Source organism: Ochotona princeps, chromosome 5 (assembly GCF_030435755.1).
Source record: "Ochotona princeps isolate mOchPri1 chromosome 5, mOchPri1.hap1, whole genome shotgun sequence".
Classification (NCBI taxonomy): Eukaryota; Metazoa; Chordata; class Mammalia; order Lagomorpha; family Ochotonidae; genus Ochotona; species Ochotona princeps.
In genome coordinates, this window is record NC_080836.1 from 48,500,918 (window position 1) to 48,521,230 (window position 20,313).

Here is a 20,313-nt window from a genome sequence, read left to right on the forward strand (position 1 = left end):
TAGCCGCAAGCAATTACCATGCTCTTTGCGAATTTTCACTCAAATGATAGCACTTTTCTGCTCACAAGTCTCTGGTGGTTCTCCCATTCTCTGACACTGAGATTCAGTCTTTAACTTGAACTATGCAGGTGACTTGGTCCCGGCTAATTCTCTGACTCCATCTACCACCACCTTGCTGACACTGCTTCCTGACTGCTCTTGTGGTGATTCAGGACAAGCTTCCTGCTTAGAACCTCTGCAACTGCTGGTGGCTTTTCCAGGTGACTTAGTTCCTTACCTCCTTCAGGGGTCCAAACACATCTTTGGTTAGACAGGAGTTCGTTGGTATGCAGAATGCTGAGATGGTTCCAATGTTCTCATTCCCTGGTGTGCACACCCTTCAACACCCTCCCTTCCTGAGACTGTATAGACCTGTAAGTGTGACGTGAGGTCACTTTTGTGACTACCTTGCTTGGCAAAGATGAAGGAATTTTGCAGATGTGATTAACATCCCAAATAAATTGATTCTGAACTTGTCACGAGAGAGATGACCCAAGGTAAGACTGCTTTAACCATGTAAAAGATCTCTCACAGAAAGACTCAGCTCTTGGAATAGAGACATGGAGTCATGCTTTCTGGGGGCTGTGTGCAGAGCAGTGGCTGGAATAAAGATCTCTCTGACTTTATCTATGTTGGCAAAAGTAGGTGGATGTTTGTTGCATCAGTTAAGATGCATGAATGAGAGAAAACCAGGACTGGAATTCAGACAGTTACGGGATATAGGTGTTTTTTAACTACTGGGTCAAATACCTGCTCCTGCACAAAAATTTTTGGAATTCAGACATGAGAGGAGTCTTCAAAAGGTTCATAAACAATGCATACCATGAAGAGACTTAAGCAGACATTTCCAAAATTTCTGTTCCAAAATAACCTATCTTTTCATTCTAAAATTTTTCACAGGGCCCAGCGCTGTGCCTAGCGGCTAAAGTCCTTGCCTTGAACACACCGGGATCCCATATGGGCGCTGGTTCTAATCCCGGCAGCTCCCCTTCCCATCCAGCTCCCTGCTTGTGGCCTGGGAAAGCAGTTGAGGACGGCCCAATGCTTTGGGACCCTGCACCCGCGTGGGAGACCCGGAAGAGGTTCCTGGTTCCTGGCTTTGGATCGGCACAGAACCTGCCATTGCGCTCACTTGGGGAGTGAATCATCAGACGGAAGATCTTCCTCTCTGTCTCTCCTCCTCTCTGTATATCTGACTTTGTAATAAAAATAAGTAAATCTTTTAAAAAATTTTTTTTCACAGCTTTAGAGTATTCTCACATACTATATATGAAATGGAATATTTGAATTTTTCTCCTTGGCTAAAGTCCTTGGTGAAACAGACAGAAAAAAAAGTCTCTCCTTTTTTTTATTACCATATCACAGCACCTAGAGTAATGCCAATGCAGTTAATAAAATCTCAATAAATATTTATGGGATGAATGTATGTGCTTACTATTTACATTTATTATAGCCAGGGGTGATCACAAATACATAATACAATGTAACATTTAACCTTCAAAGGTTATTACTTAAACTGAAGTATAAAAATAACCTACCTCTGACTGTGGTGAGTTTAACAATACCTTTTGAGAGAGATTTATAAATTTTAAAAATTCCCAAACTGATGGTATTTACATCTGGGACCTTTGGGAAGGTTCTGTAGTTGAGGTCCCAATGAGCAAGTCCAAGATGCATCAGAGGGTGGTCTTTCTCTCGTCACCAAGTGAGGATACAGTGAGAAGACAGCCAGCTTCAAGACCAGAGCAATACGATGACACCAAGATCTGAGCTTTCCAGCCTGTTCAAATGTCAGCTGTGTCAGCCAACAAGTCTATGATATCTCTCATGACAGTCCAATAAGACACTAGCAATTAGACATGTAAGTCATGCTAACATTCATCTCTAATATTTAAAGTGCAGGTAAGCAGATTCAGGAAACTGCTGTTATAGTGGTATTTCTGAATGTCAGCAAAACATTTAGGGCATTCCTTTGTGATATTCTTCTGTATAGTTAGTTGGGAATCAAAAGGCTGTGGAAAAGAGCTAAAAGAGTTTTCCTTCAGATCTGGAGCAAGAGATGGATGAATGTGCACTTTCACCATGTTTAGTCAATGCAGTATTGACAGTATTAGCAAGAGCGTTTGGAAGAGAAAAAAAAAAGAAAAGAAAGGGCAACACAACTGGAAAGGAGGAAGTAAAAACACTTCTCTGTAGTGTACACAGAAAAACTAAATACTCCACCAAAGCAATTATTACAATTAATAAATCATATCAATAAGATGAAGGGTTACAAAAGACATAAACTAGTGTGTGTGAGTGTATATGCCTGCTTGGTATGCCTGTATCAAAATTCCCTTGGGTGATTGGAAATGGCCCCTTCTTGAGCCCCAAGACTGAACTCTTGTCAGGTAGGGTTTGTTGGAGTCCATGCTCCCTGGTGGCTTGGGCTCAGGACAGTTCATGGCCCCAACCTGCCTTCCTTCTTGGTGCCCAGAAGCTCTGTGAAGTTTGACTTGCACATTGCCACATTCTGGCTGCATTTAAGGTAGTATGGATGGAGTTCCAGGCTCCCAGCTTCCACCTCACCTAGCTTCAACCATTGAACTTTTTGAAATGTGAACCAACAGGTGAAAGCTCTCTCTCTTTCAAGCTCTCTCTCTCTTTCTACCTAAAATCAAACAATAACATTGGTACTTATGCCAAAACAAAAAAAAAACCCCACAAAAAACAGTAGGCTATCTGGATACCAATAGTGACCATGTTGAAAGTGAAATCAACAAAAAAACTCACCTATAATAGCTTAAAAATTATACAGAAACAAACTTACCCAAAGATGTGAAATTTCATTAGAATGAAAATTATAAAACACTGAGGAAAGAAATCAGGAAGAACACAAAATATGGAAAGACATTCAGTGGGCACAGATTGGAAGAATCAATATCATTAAAATGTCCATACTATCCAAAGCAATCTACAGATTTAATATGATTCTTACCAAAGCATGAAGTACATTCTTTGAAGAAATAAAACAAAGCTTATAACTCATTTGGAACCACAAAAGATCCACAAGTCAATGTAACCTTGGGGGCAAAAAGCTAGAAGCATCATAATACCTGATTTCAAAGTAAAACCACAGTCTACAACATAGTATACAGACACTGAAGCTAACACATGGATCTAGGGAAAAGAACACAGGACCCCCAATTAACCCACATATAAACAGCTAACTGATTTTTGATGAAACATAAATTGGGAAAGGAATAATCTCTTCAATCAATGCTGCTGGTAAAACAAGATACACAAATGTAGAATGAAATCAGATCCCTTCTCGTACCACATACAAAAATTCAATATGGATCAATGACAAAAATTTAAGACCTGAACTGATGAAAACACTAGAAGAAAAACATGGGGGAAATATATCAAGAATCAGGGTAGGCAGTTATTTTGAGTAAAATCCGCTAAAACACAAACAGCAAAGGCAACTAGATAAATGGGCTCAAATCAAGCTTAGAAGCCTCTGCACAGTAAAGAAAACAATACAGTGAAGAGACACCTGTCAGACTGGGAGAAAATATTTACAAGCTAATTATTCAACAACCATTAATATTCAGAATATGTTAGGGACTAAAAAACTCAAGAAATGGTCAAAGGCATATGGGTAATTCTGTAGCATGTTGTTTAACTTCATGTTGATGAAAATTGTTTTTCTCTCTGTTGTGGATTGTGTTTTCTGGCTCTGTATTTAAAGGGATGTATAATAGAAGTGTGGCAGAGACTGACACGTTCAGATGTGGAGATATAGTTTTAACACAGCATGTCTCTCTGCATCCAGATCAAAGATGACTTCCAGAGAAACAGTTAGAAATATCCTGACAGTAGAATACAGAACTTTCTGACACTGTCCATGCCTACAATGTTGGGAAATACTTCAAGAACAGAATGATAGAATTATAACTGTTCACGAAGGAATACCCATGTAATACTAGAGGGGAAACCAATACAGGGGAGAGGGGAACTGGGAAACCCCTGCTATGAAATCCCAGAGCCTGTGGAACTGTACCATAAAACAATAATATTTAAAAAACCTTAAGGATAAAAATAAATACAATAATAATAATAATAATAATAGTAAATAAATGGTCAAAGGATCTTAACACCCATGTATCAAAAGAATTACAAACTAACAACTACACTGAAATATGGTCAATGTCACTTGCCATTAGGGAAGTGTAAATTAAACTACAATGAGAAATCATCTCAATTCTGTTAGAAGGAATAGCTATTAGCAAAGACAGAAAAATAACAACTGCTGCTGAGGATAGAGAAAGGGCGGAAATTCTTAGGCCTGGCATGGTGAACTAGTAGCAAAAGTCCTCGCCTTGCATGTGCTGGGGTAACACATAGGCATTGGTTCATGTCCCAGCTGCCTCACTTCTCATCCAGTTCCCTGCTTATGGCCTGAGAAGGCAGTTGAAGATGGGCCAAAGGCTCCTTGGGACCTGGCACCTGCCTGGGAGACCTGGAAGAAGCTCCTCACTCCTGGCTTCAGATTGGCTCAGCTCCAGCCATTGCAGCCAATTGAAGAGTGAGCCAGCAGATGAAAAATCTTTCTTTCTATACGTCTGACTTTCCAATAAAAAAATAATAAACCTTTAAAATGAAGGAGGGGAATTCTTTTACACTGTCAGTGGCAAATTAGTACATTCACTATAGAAAATAGCATTTTTCTTTTTTAAAAAAGCTTGTTTACTTTTTATATAAAAGCTAGAGTTACAGAGAAAGGAGAGGGAGGAAGGAAGGAAGGGAAGGCAAGAGCAAAAGAACAAGAGACAGAATTTCTCCTACTGCTTCACTCCCCGAATGACTGCAACGGTCATAGCTGGGTGGGTCTGAAGCTGGGAGCCAGGGGCTTCTTGCAGATCCTCCACATGGGTGCATGAGCCCAAGGATTTGGCCCAGTCTATGCTGTTCTCCCAGGCCATCATCAGGGAGCTGTAACAGAAGTGGAGAAGCCAGGACTAGAACTGGTGCCAATATGTGATGTTAGGGCCAAATGCCTTAGCTTGCTACTCCACAGTGTTGGCTCTAGAAGACTTCTGCAAACACTAGAAAGAGACTCGTCATATATCCAGCAATCCTTCAACTTGGTGTGTATATATCTGAATGACATGAAACCACTGTATCAAAGAGGTACCTGCTCCTCTACATTTATTACGATACTGTTTATAATAGGCAATATACAGAATCAATCATGGTGTCCACTGTCAGATGAACAGATAAAGCACATACGGTCAGACCACATAATAGGATACTATTTTAAAAAGAATGAAACCTTGTCACCTGTAGTAAAGATGAGTGGAACAAATCAGAAGATATCAAGTTAAGTGAAACAACCCAGGCACAGAAAGACAAATACTTATGTTTTCTTTTATATATGAAAGTTGAGACAAAGATCTGAACATAGAAATGTGATTACCGGAAGCTGAAGGAGGTGGGAGTGACGGGATTTGGTTAATACGTATCAAATCAGAGCTATATCAAAAGGAGTAAGTTCCTAGTGTTAAATAACAAAGTTGAAAGACTAGGGCCCGGCGTGACAGTGTAGTGGTTAAAAGTCCTCGCCTTGAACGCACCAGGATCCCATATGGGCACCGGTTCTAATGCCAGCAGCCCCCACTTCCCATCCAGCTCCCTCCTTGTGCTCTGGGAAAGCAGTCAAGGATGGACCAAAGCCTTGGAACCCTGTACCCGCGTGGGACACCTGGAAGAAGCTCCTGGCTCTTGGCTTCAGATTGGCTCAGCTCCAGCCATTGTGGCCACTTAGGGAGTGAACCATCAGATGGAGGATCTTGCTCTCTGTCTCTCCTCCTCTCATATATGTCTTCCAATAAAAACAAATAAATCTTTTTTAAAAAAGAATATCACTCACAATATCCTACTATATTGATATGAACAAATGGAAGACAGATGCTCTAAGCTTCCAACCATTAAGTAACATTCAAGAAGGGGAACTGCTGACTATCCCATTTTGATCAGTACTCACCAAATTCTTGTATTGAAATATCACATCATAGAACATAAATACCCAAATTATTGTTAATAAATTTTTAATGAATAAGAGGCTGCAGACAGATCTTTTTGTGTCAAATTATGCTAGTTAAATTATGAAAAGTCATTTAGAAAATGGGCATTTTGTAGAAAATAAAACTTTTTTCTCCCACTCCATATTCATCAATTTTCTGGATAAAGATAAAAAGAAAGCTTTATCATGGAGTAGGAACAGTGTTACAACAGGATATTCCTCTGCTACAGTGCAGCCATCACATATGAGCACCAGTTTGTGTTCTGGTTACTCAACTTACTATCCAGCTCCCTGCTTATTGCTCAATGTCAAGTCCTTTGACCCCTGAACCCACATGGGAAATCTGGAAGAAATTTCTGGCTTCAAATTGGCTCAGTTCAGACCACTGTGACCATTTGGGTGAACCAGTAGATGGAAGATCTCTCTCCCTTTCTCTGTAAATTTTCCTTTCCAAAAAAAATTTTTTTAGAAAGGTTGAGGGCTCAGTGAAATAGCCTAGTGGCTAAAGTCCTCGCCTTGCACATGCTGTAACCCCATATGGGCGCTGGTTCATACCCAGGCTGCAACACTTCCCTTACAGCTCTCTGCTTGCAGCATGGGAAAGCAGTTGAGGATGGTCCAAAGGCTTGGGACCCTGTGGGAGATTCAGAAGAAGCTCCTGACTTTGGATTGGCTCAGCTTCGGTCATTGTGACCACCACCTTGGGATTGAACCAAGGAAATGAAGGTCTTTATCTCTGTCTCTCCTTTTCTCTGTAAATCTAACTTTCCAAAAGAAAATCTTAAACAAAAAAGAAAAGAAAGGTTTATCAGATTGGCAAATGACATCTATCTAAAAAGTGCAGCTAATATGACACATTGATGGCCATGATTGAACTACATGGTGAGCAAGAAATCAGCACAAACCAATAGGTTAATTATTATTATAATGATAAATAATACATTGTTCCTACAGTTTTAAAACACAAGTTGCAGTTTGGGATTGGGCTTGGTAGCTCTTCAACCAGCAAAACACAAAATTAGGTGTTTTGTCTAATGACTGAGCCATGCCGAATGTGCTAACAACATGCATGGGTATTTCAAGGGGCAATGAAAATCTGGGCTAATGTAGGAGAAATTTAGAATGCAAAACTGCAAAACAAAAAAAGAAGAAGAAGAGTCACATACTCTTACCATTATTGTTGTATTTCAGTCTGCAAACGGACTACATTGAGAGGCTGATATATTTTATATGTAAAATGTTTCCTGTAATTTTCCAAAAAGGTGTGTGTGTGTGTGTGTGTGTGTGTGTGTGTGCGAGCATTTATGTGTGTGTGAGTGTATCTGTGTACAGACAGGTGAACACTGTGTATTGCTTCATTTATTTGACCATGGGATTCTTCCTTCACAGAGCATCTTGATGAAGTAATGATCTAAGCCACAAACTCATGACATAGGCTTATGGGGAGGAAAAATAAGAAAAGCAAACACAGTTTGTTAAGAAATGGCAAAACCCCGGCTTGCAAGGCTAATGTGGAAGCCATGTTAGGAGAAACAAGACCAAAGGTACTTGGCGGTTTATGTCACAGGAAAAGAGAACAAACCTTACAACAGAGAAATGGCTCTCAAAAATGGGGAAAGAAATCTGTTTTATACTGTTCTGGTACTTAGAACAAAACACTATCTGTACTAACAGCCAAGCAATACATATTTCTGTGCATTTTCTGAAAGACTTTCATGCAGAGTCAAAGACTGGTCTAAAGGGCAAAGGTGGAACCTACAAAAACCCAAGACAGAAAGAGTGGCTGAATTTTCAGCAGGAGCTATCTAATAATTAAAGCTTGTCAGTATCAAAGATGTGATCATGGAGGGAAGAAAATGAACTGAAGCAAACACAGGCTAGGAGATCAACCAGTAGGAATACTAATGAAGTGTTGCCTGCATGAGTCAAGTAGGAGATTGGACTACTGGACTCTAAAGGTCACTTCCACCACTGCATATTCAGTGAGTCGGACAGCAACTTCATGGTCACAACTGCCCCTGACACACAGCCTGCGGAGCTCTTGGCACAGAGTAGCCTCCCATAAATACTGGCTGACCGAAGGAATGAATAATTGAACAAGTGAAACACAAATGAAACATGTGCCCAGTTCCAACATCAAACAAAAAGGGAATGGGCTATTTCTCCATTGGTGTTCACCGAATTCCCTATTTGTGCATGATAATCTGAGCTTTAAAATAAGGGAAAAAGAGTTAAATCATAATTTCACTTCTTGGCTGGGAAATCAACTTTGAATTGCACCAAAGGGTGTTTTTAAGTTCCCCAGATACATGTGTGCAAACACTACAGAATGTAAATGACCATCAGAAATTAAGGGACGATTATGATGATGGACGATCTGTCCTGAGACTACAACAATGTAGAGGGGCTGGAAACCAATCCTGAAGATGAACCTGTTTGTACAGCCACAGCTCTGAACGGGTCCATTAGCCACAGGCTTTATTTGTCAATTTCCAGGAAGAAAATACATGTGTTAGTAACTTGTTCTGAAATACCTCAAAAAAATATGAGAGTGTTCTGAGTTACCTTGTAAATTCTACCGTTTACAGCTAGGCTTAGGAATTTCTCTTGGAATAACCAAATTCTCAGTAAGGAATATATTCAAAGCTGGACTTTTAATGCGAAAGGAAAATATTCTTTATATACAGATTACTTTCATTCACTGCATTCGCTGGACTACAGACAAGGACCATTCTATCAGGCACCAAATGCTCTCCATATCCTGGAAGAGTGAGGGTTCTTTCAAAATAAGTGTGTCATTTCTTCTCAGATGCACCACTGAACAATGTTCTAAACAGGCAATGTGTAGGGCACGCCTGGTTTATTTCGGTCAGAGACTGGCTGCTGTTGTGTGAAAGAAACTCATTAAAAATCTCGTACTGAGATCTTACATTGTAAAAAAAGGAAAGGGGAATAAAAAGTGGGGGAAACTAAGAAAAGACAAGAGAGGAAAAGTTAATGAAGGGTACACTGAGCCTGCAGACAGGCTCAGATGCCTCTCTGTGCTCTTCTACTTCCTTAGCAAGCATTTAGAAGACCTCAATTAGTCCTGGGAACACAGCACATGCCAGTTGTTTAGGAAAATCCAAAAAGCGAACCACGTCATTGGATGCTAATAGTATGAGAAGGCAGCCAGAGTCCTGTCCTACAAGAGAACCAGCGGTATTCTTTACCTTAATCTTAAGACGAGGTTCACGGCACAGGAAGCTTCTCTGTAGTCTTCGCTACCGTTGGGTTTGCCCTTTAAAGAAAACAAGACAACAATAGGGTTGTCAACTTTATGTGGCAAAGGAAAAAATAAAACTGCAATAGATCATGATGCATGCATCTTGTTCTTTCTGGAAATTTCAAAATCTACCCTTCATGCCTCTGAGTCCTTTTGGGCTATAGAACTTTGCAGTACGGAGGTGGGGACGAGGCCCAAGTCCCATCACCACTGTGAACGTGGAAGTCAATGTAGTAAGTCTGCTGCAAGATGAATGCTAGAAACAACTGGTGGGAGCTGCTGTCCAAAGAAGGACCAATACACCCTCATTAAGAAATCACTGGTCTTGCAGAAGACCCAGGTGTGGGTAGAGGGAGGTGGAACCCAGTAGACTAGGCATTGTTCTTTCCTGCCTTTCTCTCCTGTAGCCCATTCCTCTGAAGACAGATTATCATTAACAAATGCTTTACTTCATGTTTCTATCCTATGACGAGTCCCTGGACCTGAGTAGAGTTTGCTGGGACAGGAAAAATGAGAACTCTAAGGTCAAGAGTTTGCTTGTCCCTGACCAGCTATGGAAACCTGGCTAAGCCACTGGCTGAACCTATTTTTTTCCATTTCCAAAATGAGAACAAAATCTATTTCAATGGTTTCTGGAAGGACTTAATTCATACACATGAGAGTTGAACACCAGCTAAAAACTGTGTTACATATGATAATCATTTTCCTGGTATCTTTTCCCGTTTCCTTTACTCTCATTACTTTCGACCCACTATTACTCTAGATTTCTCTTTTACCAGTCAGCTAAGCACTACAATTCATCTAAAGTCTCTTACTGAATAATTGACACAGCATAAAGATTGAAACTGAGTTCTAATTCAGCTCCTAACCAGTGATGTGACCTGGAATGATCCACCTAACCTCTGCAGGACTTTCTTCCTCCTCTACAAAGTCTGGCCCAAAGCAAGGGTTGTCTGACCTTAACGGGCTTCCTGCAACAATGAAATCCCATCCTTCTGCTTATTTACCCAGCTGCTTTTTTAAAAAACAGGTCAGGTCCAGTAGAAAGGAATTTACATGGAGCATCTGTGTTCACAAAAAACATTGTTATCTTTCAGTTGATGATATTTGGTCTAATCATCTGGGAGCCACAGGGCTTACATGGTAACTACACACAGTGGAATGTGAGCCCACACTACGGCTTCAGGTCCATAGTTCTTCCCTGGAAGGTTCAATATCTTTCATTCAAACCCAACATAATTCACAACACCCATCTTCTACAACTTCCTTATAGGCCATTACAAATATATTTCAGAGTCACTGGACTGCTATTTTTACAAAGCAAGTTGTAAGGTTGATTCGTTCATAAAATTCAATGATAAAAGGATGCTGAAAAGAGGTTATAGAAATCAGACCAAGAACAAGGGAAAGAAAAATATCAACTAACTACAATGTTTTCTGAGTAGAATCTAAAAAAACAGCAAGCCAGTTTTTTGGCTTGGCTTATTTTCCACAATATCAGCAATTTCATAAGCAGTCTGATCATCCATCCTCGCTCCCAGATCTATCAATTCCTGCTAAGCAAGGCACTCTTCTCTTTCATAGCTCTTTAAAAAGGTAATGCTCATGCACCTGGATTTAGACGTAATCCCTTGAGATGCTATGTCTTTCTGAAGTGCTGGGTTTTCCCAAAGATCTCTCTGCAGAGGCACATACCTGAGAGTCGTGCATGGAGAGGGACTGGATCTGCTCGGGAATGCCAGCGGCGTTCACTGCCATCTGTTAAGAGAGTCATCCGGGACACACATGAAGACTCCTGGGGCCACACACAGACAGGGCTCACAATTTCATGGAGATACTAGAGAATCTGCATCTTCAACAGGATCCCTGGAGGTTTGTTACACTTTTAGGGAACCACTAGGGTAATGTGGCAAAAATGGGTTGGCTTATTTGATCATTTAAACTTGGTAACAGATAGGTGTCCTTGGACCATTTTTTCCTGGCTTGCAGAAGTCCATATAAAGTTAATAGACTTTAAATGAAAGGATGTTAGTTTTAGTAAAGCCCTTTAATCATTACTTTAAACAACTACTTGTTGCATTTCCAAACACAAGGAAAAGTTATTGAGTTTTTACAAGAATATTGTTCTTGAAAAAAACACACCCCAGTGGGATACCCAGATTTTTTCTGCCTGAGGCCCTAGTTTTCCGAACTCTCAAATGACAAAAAGTTCAAAGAGAAACAGTAGTGGGAATAAAAGAAAAGGATCTCCTGATTCTGAACTTACCATTAATTCCATCATCATCATCATCATCATAATACTGACAACATCCAAAGTTTGAAAGTATAATATTCTTATTCTCTGTGCTCCTTCAAAAATGACTATGCTAGCACCAAACTGACAGAGGGAAGTGTACTGATATCTGCCTTTTACTTTCTAATGTATCATAATGGTAAACAAATGGGTGAAGAAATGGAAACATCTGTGATAAAGGAGTACAACAATGCTAGAGTCCAGTGATGAGTTTTTGGTGTTCACTACAAAATGTCTGAATAATACTGTAATATTAAAAATATTCAGGGCCTAGGGCTCGGCGCAGTGGCCTAGCGGCTAAAGTCCTCGCCTTGAACGCACCAGGATCCCATATGGGTGCCAGTTCTAATCCTGGCAGCTCCACTTCCCATCTAGCTCCCTGCTTGTGGCCTGGGAAAGCAGTTGAGAACGGCCCAAAGCCTTGGGACCCTGTACCAGTGTGGGAGACCTGAAGGAAGTTCCTGGATCCTGGCTTCAGATCGGCATGGCACTGGCCGTTGCGCTCACTTGGGGAGTGAATCATTGGACAGAAGAATTTCCTCTCTGTCTCTCCTCCTCTCTGTATGTATATCCACCTTTTCAATAAAAATAAAATAAATCTTTAAAGAAATTATTCAGGGCCTGTGCTATGACACAGTATGCTAAGCCTCTGCCTACTGTGCCAACATCCCATACGAGCACAAGTTTGAGCCCCGGTAGCTCCACTTCTGATCCAGCTCCCTGCTCATGGCCTGGGAAGGCAGCAAGGGAGGATCTAAGGACTGCAGCCACATGGAAACCCAGAATAAGCTCCTGGCTCCTGTTGTCAGACCAGCCCGACTATGGCTATTGCAGCCATCTCAAGAGTGAAACACAGTGGAAGATCTCTCTCTCTCTCTTTCTGTCCCCTTCTCTCAGTAACTCTGCCTTTCCATTATGAATAAATTGCTTTTTAAAAAGAAAATCATAATGAAACATTGGGGGAAAATGATTATGTGAGGACAAACAACTAATGTATCATAATGAGTCAGAGAACAGGGCCTCTTGCAAAGAATCATTCCTTCATTGTTATTTCACAGTCTAAATTTACATTTGTCATACAGCCAGAGACCACATAATCACTAAAACATGCTCTATCTTCAATCAATGAACAGGGGTGATCTGAAAAAACCTTCTCAGAGGAGACACTTTCTCTTTTCCCTGGGGGAAATTCTAACTGGTTGATCATCATGATCAGGACTAGGGCTGGAACCTCACATGCACCTGCAAGTCATTGCAAGTGTAACCCTTCAAGCAACTAAAAGGACCAGTGTCTACTATCACTGATGCAAGCAACACAGAGGATCCCTTGGAAACTGTATGGACATGCAGGAGCGCTGGGAATGGAGGGGCCCTACATCAGACTTCTTCCTTAACAACCTCTATGGCCCTCCAAATGTCACCATTGCAGACTCACTCTGTGGGTTTAGGGCATGGCCTTTTGAATATACACTTTGAAAAGAAAAACATCCAAGCTAGCTAACACATTAAGCAGCTGTCAGTCATCAGCAGTATCACAGACATGTATTTTTTTCCCTTATAAGTAGTTTAATATGAGAAGATCATTTGATTGAATGGGTGATTTGATGGGAAAAGGAAACAAACATAATAGAGGAATGCTTGACACTTTCCTGAGAAAAGACCTCAACAGAGATCCAGGCCAGGGCATGGCAAAAGAGACAAAATATGTTAGAATGGAGAGAAGAAAGAGATGGCAACCCTCTTCCAATGTTTCATAGAACCCTGTGTAATCTCATTTTCTATTAAAAAAAAATCTGTAGCTATTATACTGTTTAGTCTTGAATTGGATCCTGAATAGAAAAAAAATCATGGACAAACTAGTGAAATCTGAGTAAATTCTGCGATTTAGTAAATAGCCATAAAGTAGTATCAGTTTCTAAGCTGTGACAAATATACCAGAGTAACATAAGAAATTAACAGCAGGGAAACCTGGTGACAAGTATATGAGAACTCTGCACTATGTAAAGGTTTTGTAAACCTAGAATTATTTTAAAAAAAATCCATTCTCAGAAAAACAGTGGATTTCCGACCAAAAATCTTGCATTTAATTATTTTTAAAAATTTGTCTTTCCGGTTTTGTTGATTTCACTCAACATGATGCCTCTGGTTCTGGCCATTTTGCTACAAATGACAGGATTTCATTCTTTCCCATGCCGAACAGTATTTCATTGAGTATATATACCATGTTTTCTTCACCCCATCAGCTGATGATGGATACCCTACTGACTCTGTATTTTGGCTATTATGAACAGTGTTGCGATAAACATATTGAAGCAGGCTTTCTTTGCTAAAATGATAGTATGTCTTTTGGATGCACACCCAGTGTGTGGCATTGCTAGTCCATACGGTTAGTTTGGTTATTTGTTTTTTTCAATCTCCACACTGTTTTCCACAGTGGCTGCTCTAATGTACATTCCTTCCAATAGTACAAAAGAACCCTGCTTTCTCCCCAGCCAGCACCTGATCTTGGTCTTTTTGATAATAGGATGAGGTGACACCTCATTGTCACACATATTTGCATTTTTGGGGAGCTCTAGGTATGCTGAGCAATTTTTCACATATTTGTTAGCCATCAGCATTTCTTTTCACAGAAATAGAGCCTTTGTCTATTTCTTAACTGGATAGGTTAGTTTTTGCTGGTTTGTTTGAGCTTTTTCAGTTGCTGATATGTTTTGTACATGTATATTTGTTGGATTGCTTACAAGAAGTGTCTATCATTCTATCAACTGTTTTTTCTTTCTATTGATTGTTCCTTTGCTATTCAGAAGCTTCTAAGTTTGATATAACCCAGTCTGTCCAGTTCTATTAACCAAAAAAATTAAAAATAAAAAAGAGTGAGAGAGACGGAAAAATAATCCAAATCAGACATATTAAAGTACACATTACACTACTGCTCAAAACCCAAATCAACCACAACAGGGACTATGTTTAAAATGTGATATACCAATCATCCAGCAGTAGACCAAAGGAAACAGTGTGGCAGGCGATATGCACACTATGGACTATTGGTCAGCTAGTAAAACAAACTAGAATCAAACATTGCCATTTCCAAAAAGATGGATGAAACTGGAGATCACAAGGTTTAGTGAAATAAGTCAGGCAAGACAGAGAAATATTTCATGACACCATTCATATGTATAATCTGAAAAAGTTGAGCCCAAAGAATGAAGTGTAGAACAGTGGAGAACACAGGTCCGAGAAGAAGCAGTGTGAAAACACGACCCTAGATGAGGGAAGAGTTCTGGCGTAGTATTACATAGACAGTCATTACAGTTAACAACTCTGTATGCTTCACAATGGGTTAAGTCCACCACTTGGTATGGCCATGTCCATTCAAAGTACTGCAAGCACAGGTTCAAATTCCAGCAACTTTACCTCAGGTTTAGCTGTCTACTAATGCATCATGGGAAGCAGTAAGGACTTGGATACTCAGGTCTCTCACATTTACGTGGGAGACCCAGAAGGAAATTCTGGGCTCCTGGTATTAGCTTGGCTAAGCCCTAGTTGTTGCAGGCATTTGGTGAGCAAGCGGATAGAAGATCAACTTCTTGCCTCTCTTTCTCTCTTTCTCTGCTTATCAAGTTGATGAGAGTAAATAAGTATATTTTTAAAGAATACACTTTTAAAAACCAAAATAGGAGAGGATGCTGAATATCCTCATCACAAAATCACAGATGATTAAGATGACAAGTTGATCATTATACAATGCAGACATGCACTGAAATACTACACTATCCTCCATAAATTCATGCAATGATTATCTGCCAATTCTAATACATACCAATTGTCTAAAAAAGAATTGCTATCATAAAAGCAGCAAATTAAAACAATCTGGGATGACTAAGGCTAGCCATAATAAAATGAGAGAAGGAAAGCAAATATTTCTCCTAATCTACCATATGGCTATAAAACAAATGTATGAGAGCTAACCAACATTTGAAAAACCGCTATCCTTAGGGATAATTTTTAAAAACTGGAGTCAGTCATAACCAAAGCATCAGACCAGAGCAATGAGCGATAGAATCAATAAACTTAGCTTTCACACTGTGTCTAATCTCTTGTAAAAGGAATTCAGCCAAAATTCAAGCCAAATACATTTTTCCCCTGAAAAAAAGATCCAAGAATCAGGAGACAGAAACATTTGGTAATTAACCTGGTCTAGATTCTCAAGCACAAAGTTCTTCAAGAAAATGTCTCTTGTGGGTTTCACTGGGCTGCAGCCAAAAGCTTTTCTTCCCTGCTTCACTGTACTTGATGAAACAGAAACAACTTTTCCAAGAACCATCTCAACATTTTCTCTTTTGTTTTATTTGTTTGCTTTCTGAAATTAACAGTAGACACATATTCAAAACAAATATTCATAAGTTTTGCACACATATCTTCCTGGAAATCCTGTTCCTGCACTTCTGGAGTGAGTGCGAATTGTATAGTTTTCCCAGTGAAAATCCCAGATTCTACACATGAAACCTGTGAGAGGCTTTGCAAAAACTGTGGGGCTGCCTGAGCATCACAGCCGTCTCCTCATCACATCAGAATCTGCTGGTGGAGTAGTCACTTTTTAAGGCAATCCGTCTTTCTGCTGTAGAGCTTGGGGGTGTGAACTATTTATCTCCATGCATTTAACCAAGGTGCTGCTATAACTGAAGAACACTGTTTATTGTATGTTCTCTTCAGTTAAATGAAATCAAAGGAAACTGTAAAATTTAGAGTCAATTTCCCCTTTTATATAGAAAATAAAAATATAATATGAAATTGAACAAAAGTTATAAAACAGGTACTTGATAATTAACAGTCTGATGAAAATGGATTTCAAAATCATTGGTCATAAAAAGACCAATAACAGAGTAGTAATTGAAAAGTTTTCCACAAGAAGAGATACAAACTATTGCCCTCCAAAGAGATGAAGGGTCCAGAAAGCAGGTTCCCCTCAGTGCTTTCCAATCCTTCCCCAGGGATTTCACTGAGCTTCATACAGAAACCAGCCACTTGTAAAATATCTGTTCAAGGAATTAGCCATATTATTAATTTTAATTTAGTTTCTATTAACCTTTAGTCTTCACAGGCATTCACAATCCAAGTGGAGGAAAGATGATACATACTTCAACTCAGGATGGATCATCTACCTATTACATATTGCTGATTACTACAAGGGAATTAATGGTTTGCAAGACTATTTTTCTAAAGCATCAGGTTAGGAGTATAGAACCAACTTTTCCATTTATCTGTCTCTGAATCCCAAGACAGGCGGTATAATTCCAAAAACTTCAGAATTTACACCAGAAATTTATTCACATCCAGGAAGAAGGCACATTTTACCAATGTCCTTCTAATAAGGCCTTTTAACACGAGTCCCTCACAAATCAGAAACTCCTAAATCCCCCTTACTTATTGTCATATTGTAGTCTTGTCTAGAAATGGGACTAACGACGCTGTTTTCTGGACTTCAGCTCAATGTCTTCGTATCTTTACCCATACTTGTTACCTACTCATCATCTCTAGTTCGTATGCATCTGCATGTGTGTATGCTGGCACATGGATATCTGTGTCACCAACAAACAAGGACAGAGTAGCGTCTAGATGCAAAAGGAACAGAAACAAGAGTAAAGTGGTATATTACAAAGTAGTATATTAGTCTTCTAGTGGCTTACAGTGAAAAAAACATATGAGCTGCAAATTAAATAACAAACACTTCAATGTGCCATTTGGTTTTGATAAGCATTTTTACCCTTCCAGATGTGTGAAGGTCTAACGTACAATGTCAGAGGCCATATACTTTGGTACAGCTATTCACAGTGAGGTAAAACTCCACACCAATACACTTCAACAAAGCAATCACAGTTCTAATTATCTGTGCGCTACTTATGGGATATGTTTTTCAAATGCATCTTGGGAAAAGTGAACATAATGATGCCTACAAAGAAAATGGTTCGATAAACCATTTCCACTCATTCACTATCATACTAGTTAAAATAAAAGAAGCAGATCTACAACATTTAGCATGGAAATAGTTTCAAGGAAATAGGGGAAATCACAGAATTATTTTAGCTTTTATAACTCTACTTGTGATTTTATTCTTTGTGTGAAAGTGAACAGCAAGTGGTCTTTCAGGAAGCACTGCAGACCCATCACCTCTGTGGGAAGAATGACAGCCACAGGAGAGGCAGGTGAAAGGAGAAAAACAATCTTTCCAGTTTCGCTTTATGTAGCTTTCTCACAACTTCTCTAAATCTTTATCTCTCTTCTCACTAAGGCTTACCTTTTTTAAAATTTATTTTTTATATTTAAATGGATTTATTTATTTTATTATTCCACGAAACAATTCCAAAGGCTGTGAGATTTCCCTTTCCCCTCCCAGTTTCCTCTTACCCCAATTTCCCCCATGTCATTTCAATAGTAGAGTCCTTCAAAATCAGTCATAACTCCATCATTGTGCTACTTAAGCATATCCTGACATTGTAGGCATGGATAATGGCAGACAGTCCAGCATCCTATTGTCAAGATTCAACAGTTTCATTGGGAACTAAGGCTTATCTTGACTAATGAATGCACAATTATAACTTTCTAGCATACTCCCTGCAACCCACAACCCCAGTCAACCTTTCTGTTGCTCCCTTCCCACTGCAACACAACTCTTGTTTTACTTATTCAGAATGGCTATTGTACAGTGCTTATTTTTTTCTCATTAGAACATCACCTTCAGGATTTTGCTCTATTTTCTCCGTGTTTTATCTCCCACACCCACTAAAACTGGGTGCCCCATAGGCACATAAAGTATTTTTGCTGAATGTTCACATATTTTAAACTTTCAATTCCTTTTGTAGTAAGTAATTGAAATACCTTATGTTCTGCTTTAAAAAATTAAACTGGGTTGGTTGGCAAATTAGAGGGCTACTTTAATTAAAAGCTGAAAGGACTCAGTGACCATCGTGCTAGCAACTCCTATCACAGCTCAGACACTGAAACGCCAACATCCACAGCAAAGGCTGTGGCTTTAGGGGCTGTGCAATAACAGGGGCAACACATTAATCTTAAAACCAGGTGGTACTTGGTACATGCAAAAACGTGTAGCCTCTCACAAAACAAGAAAATTACTCATATTCTTACTTCCAGACAAACTAACATGGGAACAGACATAATGTCATAAGAACTCAATGAGTCAAGATGTAGCGTAGTCTACGATTTTCACATTCCACTGAAGAAGGATGAGAGCGGAGCGATCATTGAAGATCAACTGCCAGCATGCTGTACATTTTTCCCATCTATGTTAAAAGCAATGTTGCCAAAAAGATATTGCCATCATACACATAATGACTCATCTACTGGGGTAATTCCAGAACACAGTGTCTTTTTTTTTTTAATTTAACTTCATTAATTACATTGTATTATGTGACACAGTTACATAGATACTTGGGTTCTCCCACCCCTCCCCAAACCCTCCCACCATGGTGGATTCCTCCACCTTGTTGCATAACCACAGCTCAAGTTCAGTTGAGATTCCCCCATTGCAAGCATACACCAAACATAGAGTCCAGCATCTTATTGTCCAGTCAAGTTCAACATCTTCTTAGGTATACCCTCTCTGGTCTGAAGACAGAGCTAGCAGAGTATTATCCCAGTCAATTGAAAGCTGATATGAAACCAGCAACCAGGAGCTTCTTCTGGTATTTTGTACCCTCAGGGTACAAGGTCCCAAGGCTTTGGGCCATCTTCCACTGTTTTCCCAGGCCATGAAACAGTGCTGATATAGGGGCCTGGCATGTGCAAGGTGAGGATTTAGCCACTATGCCATTGTGCTGGGCCCACTCAGCTGACTTTGTTAACTAAAAACATCTGTATTTACCGAATGGTGAGACTAAGACACACAATATAACCCATGCTCCTGTGGACATTGTGTTGGATGGAGACAGACAGCAAATAATGAAACAAATTAAACAGGTTAGGTTGAAAGGCTTAATATTTTTAATTCAAGCCTATTTATTGAATTGGTAATATTTTCACATTTCAAAATTTTAAAAAATATAAAAGAATACAATAAGAGAATATAAAAGAATAATAAAATATAAAAGAATAAGTGAGAATTATTCCTCATCCCTGTCTTCCCCAATTTTCATCAAGGGTAACCAGTATGCCTGTTTGCTTTTCACAGTTTCAAAGACTTGCATCAAGCAAATGTTTTCTCTTTACACAAATGGAAACATGCCACAATCAGTTTTACATCTTGTTTTTCCCCCATATATCTTATCTTTTTTTGTTAAGATTTATTTTTTTAATTTTTATTAGAAAAGCAGATATACAGAGAGGAGAGACAGAGAGGAAGATTTTCCCTCCGATGATTCACTCCCCAAGCAGCCACAATGGCTGGAGCTGAGCCAATCCAAAGCCAGGAGCCTCTTCCGGGTCTCCCACGTGGGTGCAGTGTCCCAAAGCTTTGGGCCGTCCTTGACTGCTTTCCCAGGCCACAGGCAGGGAGCTGGATGGGAAGCGGGGCAGCCAGGGCTAGAACTGGCGCCCATATGAGATCCCGGCATGTGCAAGGTGAGGACCTTAACCACTACGCCATCGCGCCGGGCCCCATATATCTTATCTTGGAGCTTTCTTCCACATTAGTAT

At 39.7% G+C, this 20,313-nt stretch overlaps 1 protein-coding gene across 3 annotated transcripts in view; it reads right to left on the reverse strand.

The window, feature by feature from the left end:
• Positions 1 to 20,313, reverse strand: part of STK39 (serine/threonine kinase 39) — a 310,521-nt gene that overhangs the window by 102,337 nt on the left and 187,871 nt on the right. For all 3 annotated transcript variants that reach the window (XM_058664585.1, XM_058664586.1, XM_058664587.1), the window contains 2 exons: positions 11,067 to 11,129; positions 9,319 to 9,386 (listed from right to left, as the gene is read on the reverse strand). In XM_058664585.1, the coding sequence (XP_058520568.1) occupies positions 9,319 to 9,386; positions 11,067 to 11,129 (131 nt within the window). The remainder of the gene's footprint in view (positions 1 to 9,318; positions 9,387 to 11,066; positions 11,130 to 20,313) is intronic.